The 26717-nt window shown below is 25.4% G+C and overlaps 2 protein-coding genes across 10 annotated transcripts in view; both read left to right on the top strand.

The window, feature by feature from the left end:
- LOC105257878 (F-actin-monooxygenase Mical) overlaps positions 1–7188 on the top strand; it is a 64733-nt gene extending 57545 nt beyond the window's left edge. For 7 of the 8 annotated variants that reach the window (XM_025407747.1, XM_025407751.1, XM_025407750.1 and 4 more), the window contains 3 exons: positions 1275–1448; positions 2139–2253; positions 6830–7188. In XM_025407747.1, coding sequence (XP_025263532.1) covers positions 1275–1448; positions 2139–2253; positions 6830–6926 — 386 coding nt within the window. In that variant the 3' untranslated portion in view covers positions 6927–7188. Of the gene's footprint in view, positions 1–1274; positions 1449–2138; positions 2254–6829 lie in introns of those variants that run through there. The other variant, XR_003122643.1, reaches the window with a different exon arrangement.
- Positions 7189–8643: 1455 nt separating this feature from the next.
- Positions 8644–26717, top strand: part of LOC105257877 (dihydropyrimidinase) — a 38189-nt gene continuing 20115 nt past the window's right edge. For both annotated transcript variants that reach the window (XM_011268795.3, XM_011268794.3), the window contains exons 1-3: positions 8644–8915; positions 23857–23951; positions 26218–26530. In XM_011268795.3, coding sequence (XP_011267097.1) covers positions 8877–8915; positions 23857–23951; positions 26218–26530 — 447 coding nt within the window. In that variant the 5' untranslated portion in view covers positions 8644–8876. The remainder of the gene's footprint in view (positions 8916–23856; positions 23952–26217; positions 26531–26717) is intronic.

Genomic DNA, 26717 nt, shown 5'->3' with positions numbered 1-26717 from the left:
GACGTGAGAAAGACTTTCCGCGGACACGTGTGGATAAAATTGCATGTAGGAAGGCATGTGGGGTGTGCCGTTTCATCTTTTTATCATCGGATAGCCTGTTGTCAAACAGTTGACGGTGCACATTTTGAACAATTGATATAAACCTTCCTATACTTGCCTTAGTTAATTACATACTACATCCTCGGTCTTGCACACACATACACATACACACACACACGCACACAGCAGAGGTGATTTGGAGTCGTTAATTACTGCGCAAGCACGCACACTCCACATGCCTTCCTACATGCAATTTTATCCACACGTGTCCGCGGAAAGTCTTTCTCACGTCCTCGTCGTGGGCCCTCCGCTACTGCGAAATCTCAATGTTTAAATGATCATAACTCTGCGAAAAAAAATCGTAGAGACCTCGGCGACATCGCGTTGTTCTCATCTCGAAAAGCTCTTTCAAACGAACCCTCACTCGACCCCACATTCCATTTAAAATTTTCTCGCCCTCCCTCCCCCCCGCCTCCCGGGGGTGTCAAAATGGGCGTTTTTGGTGTTATCTGATAGATTGTGTGATACCATTGTAACCTTGTAAATTTCAATCCGATATCTCAAACGGTTCAGAAGTTATTTAGGTGTCCCGGTACTTTTTCCTCACCCTGTATATAAATATATATATATATATATATATATATCATAACATGCACCTGCAAGGCACATATCAGATTTAGATGGCCTCATCATATCTTATAATCATATTTAGGATTGACTAATAAAATTCGAAGTGAGTCTTTTAATTTCTATCTTTAACCAGTTAGTTATTTCTAGGATTAACTAATACATTAGTCAAAATACAAAATTACTTCGATTTTTGACTAAAACGCTTGTTCTGCACATTGACCTCTTAATCCTAAGAGCGCCCGTGCTACGCGGACTTTGACTATAACAAATATATTTAATATTATATATACATATGTAGATGAGTATGTAGATAAGTATGTGAGTAAAAGAGAAAAAAAATTAATTAAACTTTTTGCTCTCATCTATAAATGTAATATAATTTGTGAATCATAAATTCTAATTTTTATTTTATTCAATATATATATTAATAATTTTTTGTTTCACATTTTTTTATTTGTTAATATAATATAATATATAATAAAATTTTTTATTGGAATATTACATTTATTTTTAAATAAACATAATAGAGAAAAATAAATATATCATGCATTTTATATAAAAGGGAAAAGAATACAGTTTGAAAATTTATATGTAATTTTATTTAGATTGTTCCAATCATGAAGAAGCTGATTTACTTAGAGAATGGTTTGATCTGATGAAGGAACGCACAGAACTGCGTAGATATGAAAAAGAGCTTCTAGTACGCGCACAAGAAGTTCAATTAGAAGATCGTCATGAACGATTGCAACAAGAATTGCGTGAACGTTTGGCTAATGATGGTAAATATTTTTCTTTCTAATTCATTCATCTGTATAAGATAATTACAATTAATTGCAGAATATATGAAAGGTCTTGTACAAAGGATGAATATAAAATATCGTGCTAATGATGTAGATATAAATGATACCTTTTTTTTTATTCAAAAATACAATATACAACTAACAATGTTCATACAGCATTTACACCAAGGAAATATTAAAATAATTTACAATGTATATATTATAGCCATTATTAATAATTTTCTTGTTTATTTCTATAATTTATTTTTCCTTTTTTTTATAAAATATTGCTTACATCTTTATCAAATATAATCATTACTTTTTACGTTTTAATATAAATTTCTGATATATTAGAAAATAATAATTGAAATATTAAATTAGCATTAATTAATAATAATTTGAATTTAAAATTTATTGATTTATATATAATTTATATAAGATATTTCACACATTGAAAATTTTAAATTGGCGCGGCTAATATATAGTAATTTTCTATAGAAATATTTCCTGTAAAGAGAAATTCAATATGATATTTTTTTTTCCTTAAAACTTTGCTACTAAATATAAAGATTAATAATAAAATCATTATACGGATATATATATGTATATTATAAATAAAAAAATATTGCATAATATTATAAAATAGAGGTAAAATAATTGTATGATAAACATCACGTCACATTATTTTAGATGATAAGAAGACTAGTGATGATGTTAAAAAAGAAGGAGAAATCTTGACGGAGATGTTGGAAATAGTAGCAAAGAGGGATTCCTTAATCTCTTTGTTAGAAGAAGAACGACAAAGGTGGTGTAGCTCATCATATTTGACTTGCACTACTTCTATACATATGAATGCATGTTACATCCGTATTTCGAAAATGTCTTTGCATAATTCAGAATATTTGTCTTGCACTTTTAGATTGTTATTATTATTAATTATTTTATTTATGTATATTTTCTTACTTTACGTAGCAGAAATATTTATCAATTATAATAAGGAGTTACTAGTATTTTTTAAATTTTAAAATTTCCAAAAATTTATACGCATTTGAAATGTCATTAATACATGTCAATACATGCTTTTTTTGGTACACAGTAAAAAATTTTCTGTTAAATTTAACAGAAGGCAAGTATGTAAATAAATAACACAAGTAATATGTTTAAAAATTGACATAAAAGTGTAACACTTCAACTTTATCTGGAAATAAAGTTTATGTTAAATTAACATATTTATAATGTTAAATTTAATTAAAAGAAAATGTTATTTTACATTTTTTATGATAAATAACAGAATAGATATGTCGATTTAATATATGAAAACTGTTATAGAGAGAAAAATAACACAACTTATCTGTTCATTTTAACATATAACATGTATTTCATCAAAAATTCGTGCATTTACATATTAATTGTGTTGTTTTAACTCTTAGAAACGGTGAATATTAACTCAACGCAGAAATGTCAAAATAACGCAATAATAATATGTTACATTAACATAGGAGTATGTTAAAAATTTAACACAAAAATTTTTACACGAGAAAATTTTAACAGAAATACAAAATGATTTTTATTGTGTACACTTTGCAAAATATAATATTTATCATTTATTGATTATGAATAATTGCAGTAATATGTAATATACACTTCTTCTAAATACAATATCTTTTCTAAAAATCAATGTATTTTAAATTGATAAATTTTTTCATATGATCGTTTTACTTTGTTTCTCTTTTATTTACTTGTTTCATTGTTACTTTTCATCAATTTTTATATTTCTTATTAATAAATATTTGAAATAACATGTGGCTGGAAGGAATAATAATTTTTTTATGATGCATGAGAAAAAAATGAAGTTTTCAAACTTTATGTAAATGTTTATTTGTTATATTTCAATATTTGTAAAATGCATGAGTTTCTAATGCTTTTCTCATATAGCTTCATTTTAATGTATAATATATAATTTTAATGTATAATATATAATGTATAATATATATAACTCCATTTTATCTATAATTAGTGACAAAATTCAAAATGACAATATTTCTCATTATTAACAATAAAATAATTAATTAGATAAATCAATTGTAAAACATGATTGATTAAATTAATAAATAAATTTCCTAATGTTAAAAAACAGCTATAATTTAATTTAACAAATGTAACTCAAAAGTATCATTAATGATTCTAAATATTCTCAAAATATAATTAATAAAGAATGAAAACGAATATAATAACAGACTAATAAGAATCAGCATGCAACAAATTGTGTCTTCAGAAAAGTTTAATTATCAAAATATGTTTCTTTTCAATCTTTTTTCATCTTCCATCAGCATCTGTTAGATTGTTCTATACTAACGAGATTTGATATTGATATTGTCGTACAGAGGAATCTTTATTTTAATAGTTAACAATTCTCAAAAGGCATTTATACAAACATTGAATTCTCTTTTGGATCTGTTGAATATTCTTCTTTCTTTGGATTCTACTTTGGTCTTTTTTAAAATCTTTTTTAAAGGTTCTGCTTCTCTTTTGCTCTTATTGCTAGTTAAAAATGATTAGTTTGTGAATTTATTTTGTCTGAGGTTCAAAAGAGCTTTTACAATTAGATGAGATTAGATGAGAAATCTTTTTTATTTAATGAATAAAAAAATTACATTTAAATTTAGATTTTATTTAAGATTGAGCATAACATCAATAAATTTTTTTCAATTAAAATCAAACGGTAAATGTCTAGATTAATGGGAACTTCAATGACCTTGATATATATTATCAACGTCACGACCCTGAATAATTTCCAAAAAGTTTTAGCCGCGGTTATTGTTCATTAAAAAGCTTCTTAGCATTACCATGTTTGTTTTATCCGTTTGTATCTTATTAGAGTTGTATCTATTTATTGTTATTAATATAAAAAAATTTACATTATAAGTTGATATAATATTTTTTAACATCATATTAATATAATCATTATTTATCATTAATAATTAAAATGTTAAAAATCTATTCTTTTTTTCAATACAATTATAATATATTTTTTATGTATAATATAAATATTATACAAATTTTGTTACAAAAAATATTAAAAATCCTTTTTAACGTTATTTTGCATTGCAAATTTTTCTAAGATGTGTATGGTAAATATTTTTATTTACAATAAAATACTGAAATAAATATAATCATGAAAATGTCTGTATAAAATTCAAAACGTTTATATTTCTGAAAAATCATATATATTTAATACGTCAAAAAATATTATTGTTAAAAAGTACATGAAACTTTTCAAAGTTATATATCATTATCAAATATGAATTACAATAATAAATCATTTAAATATATATTATTAAATAATTTTTTGAAAATATATTTCCAAAAAATATATATACAGAAAATTATATACTATAAATATATATACTATATTATATACTATATATAATTATATACTATAAATATATATACTAAAATTTTAAAAATAGACTAGTTGAAATAGTTACTGAAATAGAGACTAAAATAGTTTGTTAAAAAATAACTAATTTAAAAATGTAAATATAAATGTAAAAAGTTAAGTATAGTTTTGTATATCATATATAAATACTTAAATGTATATTTATCAACATTTAAATAACTTAAAATTCTTCTATTTCATAAATTTCTTATTTAATCGGCATTATAAGTAACGTTTTATTTTACGTGTAAATTCTATTAAAAATTCGAAATATAAAATCTTGTTATATATTACAATTTTAAATAATCAACAAAAAATTCTTAAAAAATTTTGTTCTGAAAATATATTCTAAATATATAAGAAAGTATTCACATCTATGTGTGCAACAAAAAAAATGTAGCAAATAAAAAATTGTTAAATATTATTAAAAAATTAACTTTTCACAAATAGATATAAAATTAATATAGTTAGTATAATAATTGATTATGTGCTATCAATTTATAATCGGCGCGATTATATATGAGTTATATATAAAATTTCTTCAATTTTCATAAAACATAGATTGTGCTAAATATATATAATAAATATCTATTATTTTGACATTTTTCCTAACTTATGTATATAATAATATTAAATTATTTTGTATTATTTTGAATAAAGGTATAAGATAATATATGATAATAAATTTTTAATCGTTTAAGTTACAACTTTGGTAAAATAGTAAGCCAATATAGATGTTTTTTGATATATTTTATATATATTTTTTATTTTTGATATATTTTTTATATATTTTCCGCATACATAAAACCTACTATATTAAAAATGTAAATACTATATGTATTTTTTTATTACTTTTCATTACTTAATAAATAATTTATATATTATATTTTTTTATATGTTATAAAATACTTTAGATAATGTATCTTAAAAGTAATCGGATATATTAAATTTTCATTCTATAATTTAATCTGAAAACTGTTGTCATGTATGAATAAGAATTTGCAGAAAATTTGCAGGAAACTTTCTTCTAAATTATATATTATATATAAAACTTATTTTTTTAAAAGAAATTCTAATTCTAGAGTTGATTATAAATTGATAGCATATAATTAATTTACTATGCTGATTTCATATTTCTGTTTTGAATAGTGGATTTTTTAATAATCATATTTTAAATAATTTTGTAATTTTTAAACTTTTATTTATTGCACATACAAGTTCGAAATCTTTTTATAAAATTAGATATATATATATATATATATATATATATATCTTTTTATATATTTAGCATATGTTTTTATATTTTTAAAAGATTTTTTAAGTAGGATTTTGTTTTAAAAAACGAATTTTGTTACAAATTATAATCGTTTAAAGTGCTTATGTGATTATGTGGGCTTATGTGATTTATAATTTTAATTCTTTTTATGTAGCTTTATGCTAATAGATATTCGGATTGTAATTATTAATAAATATTATATTAATGTGAAAAAAAAATATACATATGTTTAGACATATTAAAATTTTTATTTTTGCTTTCATGTGTGTTATTGTCATAAATGGAAACATTATATATGTTAGAGTTAATGTTATTTATTACTATAATACAAATTAATGCATAAACTCCTTATTTTTTTCCAACATTAAAATAAAGACATTATTATTATTAAGACTGCAAGTATTTATATATTAAAAATAAAAACCAAATAAATATAATAATACATTTCTAAACTATTCTATTCCATAAAATCAAATTTTCCATTTCATGATAATTAAATTAAATACTAATATATTTTGGAAAATGATAAGGATGATTTTGAAAAAAGATTTATATAAATATTTTATAATCACAATGTTTTTTTAGCACATAATATTATTTAATTAATATAAATATACAAAAATAGATATGTACATATATGTATACATATATATTTATTTCTTCTAGATATCAGAATGAAGACCGTGACCTCGAAGCTCAAATGCTAGCTAAAGGCCTGAGATTAACGCCAATAAAGAAATGTGGTTCTAAATATTCAGTCTAAAATGTCGGAGTTACGCTTCTGTATATATATATATATATTTCTGCTACAATTTTTTTATTGTAACACTAGAGAAAAGTATATAAATATCTATAAGAATTGTAAATAATTTAAGCTATTATCACGTGCGACATGGAATTTGAAGATAGAGGATTCATATATGCCTAGAACTCTTCTGCCTGTTTTCGATATATTCATTATATGTAATAAACGTATCTTTTTTACACAAATATAACTGTTTATTTTTGACGCAAAAAATAACTAATTGGAGTATTTATTTCATCAATATAGAATTTAATTGTGTTTATCATTTTTTTAAAAAAAGAGAAAATACATTTTTCTTTCAGTTATATTAAAGTGTATAATCATATTATTTAATTTATTATACACAAGATGTTTCAAAAATTTAATATAAATACCCTAAAAATGTGAGAATATGAGACTAAAATAACAGATTAATGACATACTAACTAAAGAATATTCTTTAAGCATTTCTTTAAGCAGATTAACTAAAGAATGTTGAGGTATTTATCTTAAATTTGACATTAACGAAACTTTTACGAATATAATGTATTTTATCGATGGGGAAAAAAGTTTGTGATAGATATATACAATATTTTTACTTCATACTGTTTGACATTAAAAAACTTTCAATTTAAGAAATTAGTAAGATTATCGTGTAAAACATAAATTTAAATTTTCCAGCCTAGAATTAAACGAATTAGAAAGAAAAAAAGATGGGAAAGAATGCTTCATTTCAAGAAAAATTAATTTTATTTTGAAACTGATTACACTTGCCTACAAGCAGTGTTTGCTGGTATTCAGATAATATTATTTAGATAATTATCTAGATAAAGAAATGAGTCATCTTTATCTTTAACTAGATGAAGAAATACAAAGTATCTTTATCTATCTCAGATAAAAATATGTCATCTTATTTAAAAATTATCTAAGATGACGTTTTCATTATGCAAAAGAGTTTTCCAGACAGGCTTCTAAAAATCTATAATCTCTAAAATATCTTAAATATATTTTTTATTTGGAAAATAATATTACAAATATACTTTATCTTGTACTTGTTTACTTAAATTTGTGCAATGCATTAATGTATATTTTATAAAAATAATATATGTATTGTTACACATTGATTATTATATTATTAATATATTATAAAAATATATTATAAATATAAATTAATAAATAAATATTTACTATATTATTTATATACCTTTTTGTTATTATTTAAATATTCTTTAGGAAAAGAGAAAGAATATGTGTTTATGATTTTAATATCCCATTTATAATCTGCTGCGTCACATTTTTTATAAATATTTATAGTCTTATAAAATAAACAAAAATATCTAAATTATCGCAATAATCATCTCATCTTTTATTTAGATTAAGTAAAAGCAAAATCATATTTATCTCATCTAAGATAAATTTACATATTTTTATCTTTATCTTTATCTAGATAATTTTGAAATTATCTACAGCAAACGCTGCCTACAAGATAAGAAAAACTGAAAAGAACAATTAAAAAAAATAATTTTTATCTCCTGAAATTGTAATTCGAAGCATTTAACGTTAAATGCACTAGGTCTCCTATTTTACATTCGACATTTCCCGCGTTTTGCCAATGCTCTATTTCGATTGGCGAAAGCGAGAGGGAGGGGGAACGCGTCGAGTGGGGGATCTACCCTCATCGAGTGACGAAAACGATGCTAGCGCATCGCATCAGCGGCATCAGTCGCATTTAGTCGATCGTGTACATCGTGTGTGTTACGTTCCACTCGTTACTTCCCAGTTTGCATCCCTCTATACAAAGAAAAAAAAAAAGAAAGAGAAATTGCGCGCGCGCGTAAAACCAATATTTGTTTTATACGAACAAAAATAAGTGACTTACGTATTTAGGAGTAATTATACTCTGTCATCGATTGATTGTGAACGCGCAAGATGAGTACCCCGGTGAAGAAAGTGCCCATTCATCTGCAGGTGAGTTCTGCGCGTTTTGCACCTGTAAATTTTTCGCATTCGGTCTCGTCTTTCGAGAAAGAAAAAAGCTATTTTTATACGCGTTACGTCTAAAAGCGAAATGGTGGACGAACATGGTAGCGATAAATTGCGATCTTTCATTGCTATAATTTGTTCTATGGTAAAATAAATTTTTCGATTCGGCTTCGCGTATTGATTTTTTTTTGTTTTAGTACCGTACATTTAATAGTGTTTGGACAAATCACTCTCAACAATAATCGAATAATTAAATCAGAGCATCCTTTATTTAAAATATATGCAAAATCTCTAAATTATATGTTTTACAATTTTATTGATTCATGAATAAAAAGTTCTTTACTTTTTTTTTTGACTTCTATGTATTTTTTCCTTATTTTTTTTTTATAAATTTCGGGTCGACTATTTTCAGTTATTTTTTATATTTATTTCTATTTTCACTTATTTTTTTACATTTATTTCTTTTAATGTAATATTTTAGAAAATATATATTTTTCATGTAAAACTTATATTTGTTATTTTCTGCGCATTATATATTTTACGATATTATATAACGTATCAAAACCGCCCTGTGAATTGTTCCTTTTTTTCATAGCAATGAGGGAAGCTCCGTTTGAATATTTTTTTACTTCGAACAAAACTTGGTAGAATAAATTTTTAGATGTGTTATAATTGTAAAAGTTTTTATTCTTAAAAATTATTTTCGAAAGGAGAAGAAAATTTTCATCTAGCATGCAGATTAAACATTTGCAATTCGGAGATTATTAATTGAGAACTTCAAGTTCAAATACTTGTTGCATCAACATCATTAAAAGGCTTATTTGTTAGCTTAATTTAATTTTACTTTTATTTTATTTTCTTAAATAAATTGAAAGTCACTTCTTAACTTTATTCACTTCTATTCGAGAATACTTTACAACTGTTTTTATTTTCAAATTCTTTTATTTCATTTTTTATATTCAAATTGTTTTATCTAAAATCTTTATTTTTTTTATAATAACAGTTAATTATATTTTCTAGAATTATTAGTTTTATTACAAATTACTTCAACATTCTATTGACATTGAGGACTTTATCAATTTGTACATATCTATATTTGTAGCTTTATCAATTTGTATCTATATTTGTAGCCGAGAAATAGAGAATTGCAAAAAATTTTTTTAATATGAAAAGAGAAGATTTAATTAAATACGTACGCAAATTTTCTGTTACCTAACAACAATCTATTTTCAGCAAATCAGCATGCTATTTGCATGCAAAATCGTGCTTTCGCTTTTTTTTATGCATTCGTTGTTGATACACATATAATCAATCGACGCTGGCGATAAATAGCCATTTTGAATGATAAGAAACGCTATCACGCCCTATGCTCTCTTTGATGAAGATTTGTTGCGATTGCTATATGATCCGTATATTATATAGGCTGAAGCTCAAGTTAGTCATTAGAACTGATGTTATAAATTCATGTTAGTCGCTATGAAATAATTAATTTTTTTATTGATAAAAATAAATTGCTAATAAAAAATAGTGTATGTATTTATATCAATTATACATTCATGATTCTAAATGATATTTTTTAGTTATATTAATAAGCTTGATTAATATAAAATAATTTAATTGGCGTGAGAATCGTAATCTGAATGGTACAAGTATTTTTATTCGAAGCCGTTTATTTTATTGAGGCTGTAATTTGCATATGAAATAATGTCTACTAATCGAAAAAATCCGGTCTGTAATCGAAATCGTGACTAATACATATTATTTCATCTATTTTCACACATATATATATATGTGTGTGTGTGTGCGTCTTGTTACATAAATAACAGAAAATATGAAATTGATTTTTGAGTGCGTATATATACAGGGTGTCCCAAAAGTCCCGGACCGGTCGAATATTTAAAAAACTATGCACTTTAGAAAGAAATGTTTCATACAAAAGTTGTATCGTTTGAAGGGGACCATCAGATAGTCACAATGATTTGACATGGGAGAATCATTTGAAAGTCACGTGAAGATCACCGTCAATTTCTTAAATGGAACTCCCTATTTTTTATTACATATTCGTGTAGCTTATCTCGAGAGCTTTCCAAAACACTATGATAAAGTATTTCTTCATTGAGTACTTTTCGAGTTATGAGGCTTGAAATCATTTTTTAATTTTGCATAAACCATAAAATATCTAGTAAAATATTTATTTTCCGATTATCTTACCTTAATAATTTTATGTACAAAATAATGAGAGGAATTAATTGGTGTAAAGAAAACACATAGTTGTTTTTAAGAAGAAAATATGTAATTTGCAATTAACAATTACATATTTTTTTTTAAAACAACTATGTGTTTTCTTCACACCAATTGATTCCTCTTATTATTTTGTACATAAAAGTATTAAGATAAGATAATCGAAAAATGAATATTTTACTAGATATTTTATGGTTTATGCAAAATTAAGAAATGATTTCAAGCCTCATAACTCGAAAAGTATTCAATGAAGAAATACTTTATTATAGTGTTTTGGAAAGTTCTCAAGATAAGCTACACGAATATGTAATAAAAAATAGGGGTTCCATTTAAGAAATTGACGGTGATCTTCACGTGACTTTCAAATGACTCTCCCATGTCAAATCATTGCCACTATCTGATGATCCTCTTCAAACCATACAACTTTTGTATGAAACATTTCTTTCTAAAGTGCATAGTTTATGAAATATTCGACCGGTCCGGGACTTTTGGGACACTCTGTATATGTGTGTGTGCGTCTTGTTACATAAATAACGGAAAATATGAAATTGATTTTTGATAATAGTGCATATATATATATATATATATATATATATATATATATATACTAGGATAGTTTATTTACGATGCAGAGGGTTTTTAATAAATTGAGGAACATAATTTTTATGATGCTTGACTTGAGATGAATTTATAATATAATATTATGCGAAATTATTTAAATTTTTGTGGAATTAATTCTAAAGTATTATTACTTTTTAGATGTTTAAATAATTATAATAAATAATTTTTTAAACAAAAAAATTAATTGTTATGTTTTGAGAACTTTTCGATATATTCTTTCCTTATAATATCTTTATTGTACCATTTATTTTATAATGAATATCAATGCAAATCTCATAAATATCTTATATAGCATGAAATTATTAGTTACATTCAGTCAATCAAAATGCTGAAGAATAGCGATTAATTCACACGATCACGTCTGCGACGTGCAACTCGATATTTTACTATTTTATATTTTGTTATATATTAATACATAATTGTAAAATTGTTATTAAAGCTTAAAAATAAAAGTATTAAAAATATAAAAAGTATGAAAGATATGTTACTTCTATTTTTTTTCTTCATATTTTATATTAATGATACATTGAATTATATTAATAACCATTACCTATAAAATAACGAATGTTTGCGAAGAATATATTATATAATATAGTTATAAAAAAGCGCGTATTGATTGAAACATAAAAATCATGAAGTAATGCTTACGTCGCGATTTTATGTAACTATCATAAGATATTTAAAAAATATAAAGATATACTGTGTGCACCTTTATTTACCAATAAGAAAAAATTGTACTATTAATTATACTCGTGTCGACGTGCTATTGTCAGGATGAAATCTTATATTTTGCTTTTAAATATATATTCACTTTTATATACAACAGAAGTGTTAAAACATAATGTAACTTTTGTGGAAGAAAAATATAACATTTCAGCTCCAGTATGAGAAACGACAGTAATGTTGTCCAGTGTCACAATTGATGTATTATTGATTCAAACGACATTGTAACTTTTCATTAAAGTTACTAATCTTTAAGTGCTACTCAATTTTTACAAAGATAAGAATCGGAAAATTTTAAATTGTATAGGGAAAGAAAATAAAATCTTTCTATTAAGAATTATTATATTTTGAAACTATTTTAAGATAGAAATTGTTAAAATTGTAAAGAGTCTGTATACTACTGGAAATATTTTTGCATTTTGATTATTTTATGTTAATTTTACCTGTTAATGATGGACTCGATGTTGCGTTTCATTAGCACGTGCTACTTAGCATCGATTGAAAGCAAAAAAAAATTCCCATCCTCTTTCTCTGACTCTGCAAACAGAATAATCATTGTATTATGTTTCAAACAAACAACTGTTTCCAAGCACTAACTGTACTTAATATAACAATTGATGTAAGATGTTTATTAGATTTTCCTTAACGTGGAAATATTAAAATTACAATTATATATTAATACAATTGCATAAACTTCTAATCTATCGAATTTTTATAATGTTTTTTTTAATAATTATAAAATTATTTAATAATTATTTAATAATTATAAATATATTTAATAATTATTTAATAATTATAAATAATTTTTTAATAATAATTTATAATAATATTTTTTTTTATAATTTTTTTATAATCGGTGAATACCATCGAGATAAAAGAGTTATGATAAAAAGTTATTTATCAGGAACCTATTCCTCGACACTTTCCTTGATTTTACAATACATCCAACTTCTAATATCAGATCATGTATCAAACAGAAAAATAATTTCGATAAATCTATTTATTAAATTTAAATCTATTTATTGGATTTATTGATTATGTGCTGAGAAATAAAAGGCTTAAAATTTTTCTAAAAATTTTAACTTATTGTTAGACAAGAGAAAATATATGAAATATTAAAAATTCTGTAAAGAAAGTAAATTCTTAAGTCCTTCAAAATCTCTTATATTAAATCTCAAATGAAGAACGTAACAGAAAATGAAAAATCGGAGAGAAAACCACGGCACTGCGACGCAGAATCAGGAGAGCAAGTTGAGAACACGTAGCCGCCGAATCAATAGTTCGTCGACTCGACTCGTCGACCTAATGTTGGGAAAACTCTCCCCCTAGCATTTCCTTCACTATACATTTTGCAATATTACTTCGTAAATTTTATTATTTATTGTTATTTAATTTATTATTTAACTACTCTTAATCTCAGATGATGATGATCTTCGCGACAGAAAAAATAAAAAGATCTTTTTATGCTTCCATGAGAAGAAACATGAATATTTTCCTGGTGAGATGTGTGAAAATGTCGTTGACATAGAAAAAACCCGCCTAAATTGCTCTTTAATCATTTGATGTTCTTTATAACTTAATGTTTATAACATAATGTTGAGAATGAAAAGAGCACACAAAGATGCGTTTATGCGACAACGTATTAAATAACCTAAGTAATAATACCTGCGAAAAAGAGAGAGGCGTATAATCATATGAAAACGTATAATTAATGGGAACTGATCCGGTTTTATTTCTCACGTTACATTATGCGCTTCATGATATGTATAATTCATTATAAAAACTGTATTATTTTGATTATATAATAACACAAAACTGTATTATTGTTATTATAAATAACAATTATTAGCACTATTATTAGCAGTGTTTGCTGGTATCTAGATAAAATTATCTAGATAATCATCTAGATAAAGAAATGGATCATCTTTATCTTTAATCAGATGAAGAAATATAAAGTATCTTTATCTTTATCTTAGATGAAAAATATATGTCATCTTATCTAAAAATTGTCTAAAATGACGTTTTCATTATGTAAAAAGGTTTTCCAGGCAAGCTTCTAAAAATTCTACCTAAAATATCTAAAATATATTTTTCATATTATTATTATTAATATATTATAAATATATTATTATTATATTATTAATATATTATAAATATATTATAAATATAAATTAATAAATAAATATTTATCATATCATTTATATACCTTTTTGCTATTATTTAAATATTTTTTAGGAAAAGAGAAAGAATATGTGTTTATGATTTTAATATCCCATTTATAATCTGCGTCACATTTTTTACAAATATTTATAATCTTCTAAAATAAATCAAAAATATCTAGATAATTATTTAGATTATCGCAATAATTATTTCATCTTTTATCTAGATTAAGTAAAAGCAAAATCATCTTTATCTCATCTAAGATACATTTACGGATTTTTATCTTTATCTTTATCTAGATAATTTTGAAATTATCTACAGCAAACACTGATTATTAGCTATTATAGATAACTAGATAACTACTAATATAACAATATATATATTCTCTTTTCTTATGATCAAAATGTCAATTTGTTAACTTATTGTAATTATCAAAAAAATAGATTATAAATTTTTATTTGATAGTCTAATTAATTTGAACGGTAAACTATTTTTTATTTAATTAAAGTATAAAAATCTGTGGCAGACTTTTTTATCATAAATTGTTTGTTAAATTAATGGGTTTTAATTTGTTTATTAAAAACATGTGTTTGTTATAAATAATATAAATTTATTTATTAAAAATATGCGCGTGCAATTTATCATAATAATAAAAAAAAATAAAATCCTAACTGGAACGAACGCAAGGCCAAGTTTGTTAATTAGACCATATGAAAAAGGAGAAATATTGCTGCTTACATTCTATCAAACTTTTCACGTAATTTATTAATATTTTACTATCTTTTCATAAAATAAATGTCTACAATATATTAGGAAAAAAAAAATTTTTCCTTATATATAATATCCTATATCATCTAGGATTATCGCATCTACTGATTGCAGATTTTTGAGATCAATTTGGAGACGATTTTTTCTTAGTGAAAATGTCGAGAAACGTCGTCATTTTTAGCAAGTTTTCAATTTTTACCATGTATCTTATAACTAAACTTGAAGTTAAAAATCCAGTAAAATAGAATTTAAATTAAATTCTACTTGATATTGACTGAACAACGTAATTTTGATAATCCTTTAATTCTAAAAAGTTTAACTTGTGCCTTTGCTTTCCGAATCTTTTATAATTCGAAAATCATTGAAATATTATGCCTCGATATTTTCGCTGAGGAAGATATCACCTTCAAAAAAAGATCTTTTAAATTTACTCGTATAATTCGAGAATAATACACGGTAAAAAACATTTTGTATTTCTATTAAAATTTTTTCGTGTAAAATTTTCTCGTGTAAAAATTTTTGTGTTAAATTTTTAACATACTCTTATGTTAATGTAATATATTATCATTGCATTATTTTGACATTTTTGCATTGAGTTAATATTCACCGTTTCTAAGAGTTAAAACAACACAATTAATGTGTAAATGCACGAATTTTTGATGAAATATGTTATATGTTAAAATGAACAGATAAGTTGTGTTATTTTTCTCTCTATAACAGTTTCCATATGTTAAATCGACATATCTCTTCTGTTATTTATCATAAAAATGTAAGAATAACATTTTCTTCTAATTAAATTTAACATTATAAATATGTTAATTTAACATAAACTTTATTTCCAGATAAAGTTTAAGGGTTACACTTTTGTGTTAATTTTTAAACATATTACTTGTGTTATTTATTTACATACTTGCCTTCTGTTAAATTAACATTAAAATTAGAGTGGATAAATTGGGACGTGTGAAATATGTTAAATTTAACACAAAATTTTTTACTGTGTAGCTACTGAAACTTCTAATTAGGATAGAGTTCAGAAATCATGTTCGAAATAAAAAAAATTATCAATTTTGATTTAACATGAGGTTGACATTTTATACATCTTCAAATTCCTATTATTTAATTGCAACTGTTTTTCTGCATCCGAATTTTTTGAGGAAGAAGCAAAACTTTATCCATTATATCGAAATTTTAAAAATAAAGTGCTAACTTTAAAGGGCTAAATCATGGATTTGCGATATATCATAATTTAATTGCCCACAAAATTAAAAATGCGACACATATAACTTTTAAGGCATGCGTAGAGTATCATTATTCGCGGCCAATTTTCGTCAGCTACTTATTTCGCTCTGTTTCCTTTGCACTATCCACATCCGTCTATTCTTAAGCTTTTTATTTATTCATTGTTGATCGTAGTAATTTCTCAAAATTTTCTCTCTCTCTCTTTCTCTCTCTTTCTCTCTTTCTTCTCTCTTGTCCGTCACAATGAGACGATGTTAAATTTGGCTCGACTGCTAAATCGGCCGCCAAGACCGTCAATCGAAATGCGAGTTTGCCGGTATCATTTCTAGAACGTAAATGACCACGATAGAAGAAGCCAGGTGTGACCTATGTCTGTCACTTCCGGTGCACGCCGTATGTATGAATGTAAAGTAGATTACAGGTACGTGGATTGTTCGCGACCCCGTTTGCAGGGGCAAACTAAAGGCAAGCGCTTAAAAACTATAGATACCTCTCTTTGATTCGCATATACACCTTTTTGTCAGAGGATAATAATTCTTCTATATATATCTGCACTGAGAAAAAAATCTGGTTGTATTAATTAGAATTCTGGTAGATTCAAGCAGTATGTCTGTTGGAAAATGGACGAACCAGAATTCTAGTAGAAATTACCAGATGAATCTGATTAATTTCTTCCTGTTAAATTTACCAAATTTTCTGGTTAATAATACTAAAATCCCCAGCACCAAGTCGTCTAAAATTCTTTCCATCTAATCTCCAAAGTCTGTTTAATATTCTGAATTCCAACAAGATTATTGAATAAATTTAATCCAGATTATTGAATAAATTATTTTAAATTCAGTTTGTTAGAAATTAAACAGTGATGCAAGAAGAGGATGCAGCTCAAACACACACAATCAGAGAACTAGCGTCCTCTTTCTGGCACTACTGCACGTAAGAAAAAAAATACTTTGGATTTAATGTTAATAGTAGTTCTTTATATACATTTCATGGCAAATATTGAATACGAGTTAAGTTAAGAATCAAGCAAAGAAATTAATGTAATAAGAAATTTTTTCCAACCAGAAAATACTAACCAAATCCTTATAGTAAAATCTATTAAACGTTCTAGTTATAAAAAATCGAGTCTTATCATGATAACTAAAAATTCTTGTTTGATTTAACCAAAATGCCTTCAATCATATACGTCTTATTGGTACAATCAAATGATTTTTCTCAGTGTGTGATGTGTAATTTTTATAGTTTTTTCGTAGACATATGGAATCTATCTATCTATCTATAGTTTTCCGTAGACATATGGAATCTATCTATCTATAATTTAACCAGGCCCGTAACCAGCCCGTTATGTTAGAGGAGGCAAATAAAATTCTAGGTGGGGCAGTCTCAACAACTTTTTTCCAATGCACAAAATACATTATATTTTATTATTTAAATATCGATGCAATATTTCATAAGAAATACCAATAATATAAAATTACAATCAAGTAAATATTAAAATGTTAAAATAATTGTAATTTTCGAGTTATCTTGTTAATGAAAATTCTTAGGAAACATAATAGTTTCTAAAAATGAAAGAAAAAAATTCTTTTACTGCCTAGTACCTTTAAATATGCAGAGCATTAGGAAACAAATAAGATAAAAATTCGCCAGGGGGGGAGGGCAAATTAAGTCCCTAGGAAGGGCAATGCCCCCATTTGCCTCCCCCCCCTGATTACGGGCCTGAATTTAACACTAGTTCCAAAATACTAAATTATAGGTGTTCTCTTGGCAAAATATTCTCGGTGGTCTGTCATTGCCTTCTGAAAAATAGCCATCGAATAAAAGTCTACATGTTTCTAGCCAAATGAATTCGGGTTCTCGGCACAGAGAGCAGACGCACAACTCTGTAACGATCGCTGCGCTAGACATAGGAAGTAGATATAGATGTAGGCAGAATGAACTAAATATAACAATGTGATTTTCAACAAATATATTTGTTTAAAAATATATTATCTATATTATCTATTAAGAGAATATACATTTATTGATATTAAGAGAACAGATATATTTATTATTAAATAATTATTAAATAATTAATATATTTTGTTCTCTTAATATCAATAAATTGTTCAGTTAAAAATATATACATATATATAATATGTAAAATAATATATATATGAAATTTTGGTGATTTTGGATGATATTTTGTGTAAAATCCATTCAAGATATTTCTTGTGCATCTTCACTCGCGCGAAGAAACGTGATCGTGGGATATGGTCCAAGGACGCCTTGATCGTGACGATAATATTATTTCAAAGAGACGTCTTATAGCTTTCATGCACGGCTGCAAACTAGATGCTCATATCCACATACGGTATCTTTCATTAAGAAACGAGATGCAATTATACGTCATATCATGCAATCGATATCACTAATTATTAAAAGTTTGTCTTGCGTTATTGGTATATCTTTCAAATGCAAGTTCATTTACATGTATTGTATGCATATAGAAAAAAATAAAGATTACATTGTTCAATACAATCTAAATTTAAGAACCCTTTTTTTCTTAAGAAGAGTAAAAATATAATATGTACAAATTTTATTATCATTTTTAAAATAATTTTAGTATATATTTATATATTGAAATATTATGTGAGTATCATTATCAATACATCTTTAAATCATATATAGAATATCATGAATTGGTTTTTAAAAATAAAAAACTGCGAAAAAAACGATAAGTCGCGATCCATCGTTTTTTCGCAGTTTTTCATTTTTTTCAACCACTCTTTTAAATACCTAAATAACTTTTCTACAAAGTTACTAGAACATTAATAAGTATAAAGGAAATATGAAGCCATTAATTGCAAAAAATAAAATATATATACAAACGAATAATCAGAATTAGTATATTATATATGAAGAAATATGTTTTCCACTAATCTATTATGAAAATTAAAAGGGCAATTTTTTTTACTAACTTAGTATATTCTAAATTATTTTTCAGAATTTTTTCAAAATTTTTCGCCATATTGTTTTTGTTATTAATTAATTATTTATTAATATTTATTAATATTATTAATATTATTAATATTTATTAATTCTATATAAAAAATACAATATTTTCTGTATTAAATCTAACTAATTTTTTAAATATCTTCTCTCTGAGGATCTCAGAATCTAAAAAGGAAAAAGTGTATAATTCTTAAAACTTATAATTTTCTGTCATATTGAAAAGACTCGCAATCTTGAATTTTTTTATATTAAAAATGTTAACATCAGATTCAGATTCAGCGACAAAAAAATTTCAAAAAAAAAAAAATTATATTATTTATTATATTTATTATATTAATATATATAATTGAAAGGATTAAAAATGAGGAAATATTTGTTATAGTCATATACAATTTTTTTTTATAATTTTTTAGTTATTTTAATGAAATCTTCTCGACTCAAAATATGAGACGCTGAATGCACTTGAGGTGATTATGCAATGTATGATGTATGTTATTTGCTTTGCATCGCGTATCTCACGCGTAAAACTGCGTAAAACAAACTTACGTTAGATGAGTTAATCTGTATTATAGTGCTTAAAGAGTTTCAACAATTTTTCTTACCGATTCAAACTTAGAAGAAAAATTTTGAGTTTCTTTCTTAAAGGGGTAAAAATAAAGTGTCTTTAGATATATTTTCTTGTTTTCCTTCATTTATGATATTTTGACAATTCAAATGAAAATCTCTATATATGTCTGAAAAATCAATATAACTTTTAATTAAATTAAATATTTTATTATTTAAAATTAAATTTATATACATAAATTGAAGCTATGAAAGTTAGAACTTTTACATGTGAAAATTGCACCTGTCATCTATCGATTTTTTAAAATAATATCCAACGTATTGCATATCTAAATATCATAACAAAGTAATATAGTTTAACATAGTTTAACATAGTTTCACTGGGAAACTAATTCTATATTCTCGCCTTGTGCCGAAAATCTAAAAGTAGAATCTATTCCTCATATATACATTTAGTATATAATTTCGCAAGATCTTTGTGTGTGTTCTCAGAGAATTTTAACATGCCAAATTGCTATTCGCGATCTAATCGCGAAAAGATACTTGTGATAAGCGATTTTCGCTTAAAACCGTGTCAGTTCGTACCAGCGGAATCGAGATGTATAGACAGGAAGTGTCGGGATTATTGATTTTAACCAGGGTCGCTCGTCTGGTTCGACGCAGCCCGCATTTTGCGCCATATAGACTTGCTTTCTCAGTTCAAATGTTGCACAAATAATAATTTTATACATTATATGTATATCTAATTTAACATAACATGTATTATTATTATTATTAATTTAGGCGTACCTATTAATTTTTCAAGATTAATATGATAATTATATCTTTTGGCCAAAAGCATAAGAAATGTGATTTTATTGTTTTGTTAATTATAAGAAAAAAATGTAAAAATAATTTTGACTATTAATTAATTTAAGAGACAAACAAAAAGAAAGAGAAAAGGAAAAATAAATATAATTTTTTGTGTAATTTATTTTTTTATAATTTACATTGGTGGATTTTTAGATGTTGACAAAGTTAGTCTCAGAAATTAATGTGTACTTCGTTTTAATGAGATTTTATCATTCTTATAGCACTCTTATAACACTCTAGAGAAGATTTCTCTTAAAAATCACATGAGATGCTGTGTGCGTGGAAGATATATTATAAGAACGCTGAAAATATCCGAATGCTAGTCCCTAACACATGAAACACATATGCTTGTCGGTAATAACTACACTCTGAAAATGACAAGGTCTCCGCTTATATATAAACTATATTTGCGGGAGGTTTCTCAATGAGTTCTCGACGTAAAAATTGAAAATTAAACATCTCGTTTTCTGATATAATGCTTTGTACATATCATGTATTTATGTTATTTTTTATTTTATCTAGTTTTATTTATTATTTCGATTGTAACATTTTTGTTACATCGATTTTGTTGAATGTCTTCTTTTAATGTGTCGGACATTTTAAATCTATCGAGAAATATAATTAAATTTTTTATAAAGTGAAAGATAAAAAATTTGGAATTCTTAGCTTTTATTATCATCATATTATTATATTATCATTTGTTTTAAATATATGCACATTACGTAACGATTATATACTATAAGCGATTTGTATAAAAATACATAGAATTTGAAAGATATTGAAAATTTTTGATCAATTTGCATCATATGTTTTTCAACATGAAAACAAAGAAAGTTCGGTGATGCAGAAATCTCGAGGAGAGCTGAACTGACTTAAATTTGTCCCGAAATCTTATGAAGTAGCGCTCACTCGTAGGATTCATTGTCCAGTTGGCCTCATGGGTCGCGAAAAGGCCTGAATTCTTTAGTGTATTTCCGAAATGGTAGCACGAGAATTCTTTTTTTTCTTCAACACTTCCCTGCCAGTCTTATTCTTATTCTCATCGCTGTTTCTTTCTCTTTAAAGATTAGCTTTTATATTCTCTCCGCAGGACAAAAGGCACCTGACGCTGAAAATTCCTTAAAAAAGACACCCTTATTCGTCAATCTGTACTGTGTTGGCATTCAAAGCAATGGTCGATCTTCTTCTTTCCTCATTATTTGTTCTTCAAAGAAAATATAGATCGTCTTAGTTAATGCATTATGTCAACAATAGGTAAAAAAACCAATCAGAAATTGAGTCATATTACATTTTTTTTATTTTACTTATTAATTTTATGAAGAGTCGTTATGCGACTCTGCTTTGAAGAATAAATGATGGAGAAAGAAGAAAAAATATATAATTTATATATTTATAATATTTATATTTTAAATATTTTTTTATTTATATTAATTAAAAATATAAAATGTATAATTTATTATTTATTATTTATTTTTACGTTTTACATACATGTATGTGCATGCGCGCGCGTATTTTTCTTCTAAACATAACTGTTCATTTATTGGATCATGCACATCGCATACTTTCAATCTAGCATTAGCGGAAGTGCGTAAATTTGTCACTCATGCAGCGTTGATTGATAATACCGTAATATATGACGATGCACGTACGCACATTAGTTGCCGGATATTGGACCTCACTCGCGTTGTGTATGTTTTACATCAAGGACAATAGATTCATAGTCGATAGAAAAGAATCGCTTAATTCGTGTTAAATTACACAGGCCTGCGAGGTTTTTCTTTTTAAGATGCAATAGTGATTTCCAATTTTGTGAGCTGAATTCGAATCTGGCCGCCGAATTTGCGTAGTACGTCACGTTTTTGAATAATTTGTAATTGAATGGCTCAAAAATCGCTATTTTGGCCAATTTTATGAATTTATTGCGAGGAAATTAAATTTTTTGAAATATTTCTGCCAATGGTATCGTATAATACTCACTTTCGCCTTTCAAATCTACTTTCGATTACCGCCGCACGATTTTTTTTCGCTGAGATATATAAGTATGACGTTGTAAGAAAATTTACGTTAAAGAAAATTTATATAGATATCAATATGGTATCCATGATGTTGAAAGTTGAAAAGACTGACATATATCAGGTTCGGTTGTCCAAAAAAGTATTGTAAAGAAATATCTAATACAGTTGTTACACATTTTGATAAATTTTTCTAAATTTTATGCCTTTTTATTGTGATTCTATTCGCTATATTGGATGCGCCATTTTTAATTTCAAAAGGTGACAGAAGATTTAAAAATGTATATTTTTATCCTAATTTTGATTCGTAGTGAAATAAAGAAGTGGCACGGTTGATTTAGAATGGTTTATTAGATCCCTATGCATGACCAGTCTTATGACTTGTATATCTGAACGAAAAAAAATCGTGCGGCGGTAATCGAAAGTGGATTTGAAAGATGAAGGTGAATACTATACGATGCCATTGACAGAAATATTTTCAAAAAATTTGGTTTACTCACAATAAATTCATGAAATTGGCCAAAATAGCGATTTTTGGGCTATTCAACTACGAATAACTCAAAAACCTGACGTGCTACGCAAATTCGGCGACCAGATTCGGATTCAGCGCACAAAATTACGTCAAAAATCACTATTGCATCTTAAAAATGTTGACCCCCTTGTTTGCAGGCCTGTGTTATTTAAGAATTTGTATTTTCGAAATTACGTCTCTTATACTACAACTAACGTAAAAATAATATTTTGCTTCACAGAGTGCGCAGAACAGATTGCTAATTAAAAATGGCAAAGTTGTGAATGACGACGGGCTTATCGACAGCGACGTCTATATTGAGGATGGCATTATCAGGTATGCGTGAACCGAGATTTTGAAATACATTTTTATCGTATAGTTTGTGACAAGGTGTCTAATTTCTAGAAAAAAATGGAAGCTTCCAAGTCAATATTATATTAACATATTAATATTATATAAAAGCAGTAAAATGGATTATTAAATAATGTATCAGAGCAAGTCAAAAAGTAAAGTTACTTTTTGTCCCCCTGGCCAATAACACTGATTTCTCTATGATTTATTATATTATAACTTTAAACTGTATTTGTGTGTTCAGAGTGATAGTTTTTGTTGTGTAGCTCTCTTTCATTATGATTTCATGTCAATTTAAAATAAGTTCAAATAGAAATTATTTTTGAAACGATTTATTTCACTCATAGATCTTTCTGTGATTTAGACAACTTTCATTATACTGTTGTTGCATTTTGGGAATAATCTCTGTAAGTTTTATCTTCTCTTTGAGTGAAGAAAATGCTACTGCTCTCATATCTTTTTTGACGCAGGTGGATAATGGAACATTTATTTTTTAAACTGACATAAAATTATATGAACACAACAAATCATTATTCTAAACATAAAAATTTAAAAACACTTTAAAATTATAATAATCATAAAGAATAAAGAAGTCAATGTTACCAGAAACTATCTTTTGGAGAAACAAAAAAAATCCTTTTACTTTTATTACCAATAAGTAGCTGGTTAATTGTAATTTCTTATTCATAAATGTAATATGTAATATATTATATTTAATGTAATATATTATATTTAATGTAGTATGTAATATATTATAAAATATATTATATATTTTTACGTTATAATTATATTGCATATAGACTTACTTCATATAGAAAATAAGTCCTAGAGTTGATAAATGACTAAATAATATATAGAGTTAATAATTTTAAATAAATAATTTAAATTATATGTATTTAATTTATAAAATTCGAAATTTAATTTAATATAGAAATTTTAATTTTTTGCTTCAAATAGGCAGTAAAAGTGAGACTATTATCCGCCCAATTGTAACTAATCTACTTAATATTCTGAATCTTTTATTGAGAATGCATTAGAAATTAACATGATAAAAAAGAGATATAAGATTTGGATCTTATGTTAATATCCTTTGTAGCATTTGCATCCATTTCATGATGAAAATTGAATTAGTTAAATCTGGCTTTGCTGCGTAGCAGTAAACAAAAGAATACATTTATAATAACGTTATATTGCAATAATATTCTGTTGTATTATTGTTATATATGTTTCAAAATAATACATGTACAGTATGTATTACAATATATATTAACCTGCATTATATCATTTGTTTCATATCATATTACTGCAATAAACAATGTTTATTTGGAATTCTCAAATAATACTTTTTTATCTGGAAATGTATTAGAGAATTTAAAAAATTTTTTAAATTTCTTTCTTTAATAATTTTACTTTTATATTATAAGCAATTTACATCAATTTAAATCGTCAATTTAGCCAATAAGCTAAGTTTTAAATTATTGTGTTTAAAATTTATATATATTATAAATATGTTTCTGTTTATCTGTCTCTGTTTATATATTTAATATCTTAACAAGGTATTGAATATGTACATATTCTTTATTATAAATTTTTAATGATAAAAAAGTGAAAAAAATAAAATACATTTATCTTAGCTATTTAGTTTTTTTTCAGTATATTTACAAATTCAACACTTAAAAAAACTTAATGTAAAGCTCTATGTTTTTTCTTTGTACAAGTAAAATAAAAAATCTTAATTTAGATAATTGCATCAAAAAATTTTTAAAATTAATCTTTAATCTTTAATTACTTTAATCACTCTCTTTCTTATTAAAGAAAAATTTATCGAACTTAATAAAATTTACCGAATTATCGAATAGATTCGCACGTGTTTGTTTCTCAAAAATAACGAATGTTCTCTCTCTATTGCGACTGACATATATTATGACAGTCGTGTTGATATTCAGGTCACGTGTCTATCGCCACTTTACATATAAGTGAAACGCAATACACACATCGTTATTTTATCACTGGAGCTGAATGAAGTGACAATCATAGAGCGTTTGATTTATCAGACAAACGTGACTGATAATAGTCAGCAAAGGTTGTTGTTAAATCGTTATAGTTAATCATATGTTGATGTAATGTAAAAACGTGTAGCTTAAGCATTTAAATAACTTAAACTCCATTTTTTTTCCTAGAAAAAAATCACTTGTCAAGCACAGGAGACGAAACAATTGCTTAAAAAAATCTTTGTTTCTTAAATTCACAGGCAAATGGGACGCAATCTTATTATACCGGGTGGCACGAGAATCATCGATGCGCGGGGAAAATACGTAATGCCAGGTGGCATAGATCCGCATACGCATTTTGAATTTGAATTTATGGGTACCAAGTCAGTGGATGACTTTTACCAAGGCACGAAGGCTGCAGTCGCCGGCGGTACCACTATGATCATAGATTTTGCAGTACCGCGGAAAGAAGAGAGCCTTGTGGAGGTTTACGAGAGGTACAGAAATTCGGCAGATGAAAAAGTATGCTGTGATTATGCGCTGCACGTCGCCGTCACTTCTTGGAGTCCGAAAGTAAATTTATTATTATATATATATATTTTCTTTTTCTTAAAAAATAAAATATTCTTGTTATAATATGACAATACAGTGACAGTACAGATATTTTAGACAATTTGGCGTGATTTATTATATTTATTATTAGTATTTTGCAATTTATTCTAGTGATAAATTTTTTCGTAATAAGGAAAAAATAATATTT

This window comes from Camponotus floridanus, unplaced genomic scaffold (genome assembly GCF_003227725.1).
Source record: "Camponotus floridanus strain SB8 unplaced genomic scaffold, Cflo_v7.5 scaffold187, whole genome shotgun sequence".
Classification (NCBI taxonomy): domain Eukaryota; kingdom Metazoa; phylum Arthropoda; class Insecta; order Hymenoptera; family Formicidae; genus Camponotus; species Camponotus floridanus.
The sequence above is the reverse complement of the archived record's forward strand: the minus strand, read 5'-3'. Positions and strand labels throughout refer to the sequence as shown.